The 3,206-nt window shown below is 38.6% G+C and overlaps 1 protein-coding gene across 1 annotated transcript; it reads left to right on the forward strand.

The window, feature by feature from the left end:
• The first annotated feature begins 1,096 nt into the window (after positions 1–1,096).
• Positions 1,097–1,963, forward strand: LOC143591367 (uncharacterized). The gene is made up of 2 exons (XM_077071592.1): positions 1,097–1,408; positions 1,475–1,963. Exons 1-2 carry the CDS (start codon positions 1,097–1,099, stop codon positions 1,961–1,963), a joined length of 801 nt encoding a protein of 266 aa, XP_076927707.1.
• The last annotated feature ends 1,243 nt before the right edge of the window (positions 1,964–3,206 follow it).

A 3,206-nucleotide genomic window follows, 5' to 3' on the forward strand; every position in this document is an offset into this window, starting at 1 on the left:
TTGCTATTCATGCTAGAAGAGATTTGTATATCAAGAAGAATGATCCTTTAAGGTTTAGGGTGATTTGTTTGGGGACCAATCCTAATTTGGTTGCTGGTGAGGGGTCAAATGTGTCAAGTCAGGAAAAGTTGAAGGTAAACAAAAGGGAAATGAAACCCACTTGCCCTTGGACGCTGCACATCTCAAGACAAATTGTTGAGAATAATTGGTGTGTGAAGGCCATTCCCAGAAAACACGACTGTCTAAGAAGCAGAACAATTGGTTTATACACAATGTCTACTATTGCCAAAGAGATTGAGGTTGAGCTACAAACCACCCCAACTTATCTGCCAAAGAATTGAAGGCCAAATTCCAGCATATGCATCAAGTACAACTTTCTGAATCCAAGATGAGAAGAGCAAAGACAATAGCCTTGCAAAGGAAGGATGGTGACTACACCAAACAATACACCCACCTCAGATCCTATATTGATGAGCTTCTTAAAGCAAACCCAGGTAGTACCATTAAATTAGATGTTGAACCATGTGCTAACCCTAACCTTAAAACAAGGCAATTTAGAAGGATATATGTGTGTTATGCTGCTTTGGTTAAAGGATTTAAATTGCTTGGTAGAGAACTTCTTGGGTTGGATGGTTGTTTTATGAAAGGGAAATACCCCGGACAGATTTTGACTGCTGTCGGGACGGACGGTAACAATTGCTTGTATCCTGTTGCCTTTGCAATAGTGGAAGCCGAATGCACAGACTCATGGAAATGGTTCTTAGATCTCCTTGGAGATGATCTTGACTTGCCTCATGATGCCAATTTTACTTTCATAAGTGACCGAAAAAAGGTATGTACACGTAGGATATATTTGTAATAGGCTAACTCATGTACACTAATTATGTTGATTTGACTGTTGTAGGGACTTATTCAAGCAGTTGAGAGTGTTTTCCCTAGGGCAGAGCATCGGTTTTGTTGTAGACACATCCAAGAGAACTTGAGGCAAACCTGGAGGGGAGATTTGTATAAAGGCTTGTTTTATAGGCCAGCATCGGCCACTTCTGTCCCCTATTTCAACATGGAAATGGAGTAGATTAAGAAAACAAATCTTGATATGTTTCTCTGGCTTAGTGAGATCCCGGCAGCAAGATGGTCAAGATCACATTTTTCAGGAAGGGCAAATGATATGCTGCTGAACAACCTTTGTGAATCTTTCAACAAGCAACTTGTTGGAGCAAGAGACAAGCCGATCATTACATGCTTGGAGTATATTAGAGATTATATGACCATGAGGATTGTGACTGTCAAGAAGATGCAAGCCACTGCAAGGGGGCCATTAACACCGCAAGCAACAAAAGCATGGGATGAAATCCAAACAGAAGCAAGCAAATTGACGGTTATGATGGTTGATGATGTGACTTACCAGGTATGAAAATTTGCATGACTATGATATTACAATCAATATTTTGTCAATATGCAAATATGTTCATAGGTTAAAAGTCTGAGAAGCCAATGTGTGGTGAATGTGGGGGATAGAACTTGCACGTGCAGGAGATGGGACTTGACAGGTATGCCATGCAAACATGCTGTGGCAGCCCTATATAACATGATAGAAAACATGTATGTCGGTCCATTGGAGAAGTGGGTTGATGAAGCTTACTGGTTAGACTCTTGGAAGAAGGTGTATAATCACCAAATCAGACCCATACCAGGCCCTGATATGTGGACACCATCAAAATGCCCAACAATAATAATTCCTCCAAAACATCATACCCAGATTGGCAGACCGAAGAAGAACAAGAAGAAGGCACTAGGTGAGAAGAAGAAAGTGGTAGCTAGCAAGAAGAGGAAGATTGAAGAGGTTCAGGAATTGTTTTCTGCAGGAGGAAGACTTACCAGGTTGGGGCATGAAAAAAGTTGTGGAAGATGTGGAGGTTATGGACACAACATCAGAACTTGCAGGGCACCAATTCAACAATAATGATGTCAACCATAAAGTTGTGTTTGAGTTAGATTGATGGTGTGTGTTTGAGACTATTTAAGACTTTTGTTTTGAACTTTCTGGTACCATGTCATGGTTTGTGTTTGAAACAATCTTAAGACTAGTAGCATGTGTGTTTGATTTGGGACATGATAGTTTTTGTATGCTATGTTTGATTTGGGACATGATAGTTTGTATGCTATGTTTGATTTAGTACATGATGGTTTGTATGCTATTTTGACAGTATTTTGGTTAATGCTTTTAAAACTAGTAGCATGTAGGCAAATAATGCAAACATTACAATAGTCAAATTAAAGTACAATTCAAATGCAAACAATACTAGAAGCCAACTACAATGTTACTTCCAATGACAATCATCGTTTGACCAGTCAGAGTCCCACACTGGATCGTCTTCATATGGATCATGATAGTAATCTTCTTCCGGCTCACTGGTGTACTTGAAAGCTGCTTTCACAGCCTCAGGGTCATAATCATCACCAGGATCCATCTCATGTTCTTCACTTGTTCTAAATAAGTAATCTTCTTGCGCTAAATAAGCCATCAACTCATCTTCACCCAATTGATATTCCTTGTCTTCCATTTGACTTTTGTCTTGGTCAAACTGAACATTCTGATCATCCTTCCCTAACTCAACATTATGATCATCCTTCCCTAACTCAACATTCTCATCATCCTTCCCTAACTCAACATTCTCAGTTTCATCATGGCTGCAACATGACTGATAATGTGGAACACAAATTTAAAGTAAATATATGAAACAAGAAACTGTAAACATTTAACATAAACTACAATAAATACTAAAAATACAATGTTAACAACTATTCAATAAACCCAAACATAAACAAAGAACAAAAACCAACTAATTGCTAGCAACATCTTCAAGCTTGTTACTTCTTTGGTTTTCATTCTTGCAAAATCATCTTTCTTGTTCATCATCTTCACCATTGCTTGCATTACCTTTTCACAACTAGGGAATGTGGGATCATCAGCCCATTTTAGCCATCCACAACTCCCCTTCTGTAACGGACTAAATATATCAACAAACAAACAACCCTAATTCGATTCACAATTCACAGATTACCAAACCATCATCATCATCGATTAACATATTAACAAACAACCCTAAAATTGACCTAAGCAACACGGCAGACCAAATCATCATAGATTAACAGACTAGAACCCTAATTCGTCTCTAATTAAAACTTACACAGCACAAGAATCG

The sequence above is a fragment of the Bidens hawaiensis genome, unplaced genomic scaffold (assembly GCF_021521415.1).
Source record: "Bidens hawaiensis isolate Kalapana, Puna unplaced genomic scaffold, B.hawaiensis_p1.1 tig00039589_1, whole genome shotgun sequence".
Taxonomy (NCBI): Eukaryota; Viridiplantae; Streptophyta; class Magnoliopsida; order Asterales; family Asteraceae; genus Bidens; species Bidens hawaiensis.

What these genes read in the sequence shown, in the direction of transcription:
- LOC143591367 (XM_077071592.1), top strand. Translation starts at nt 1,097, where the DNA reads ATGTTTCTCTGGCTTAGTGAGATCCCGGCAGCAAGATGGTCAAGATCA. An exon ending in TTGATGATGTGACTTACCAG is followed by an intron (nt 1,409 to 1,474) that starts GTATGAAAATTT and finishes ATATGTTCATAG; the next exon opens with GTTAAAAGTCTGAGAAGCCA.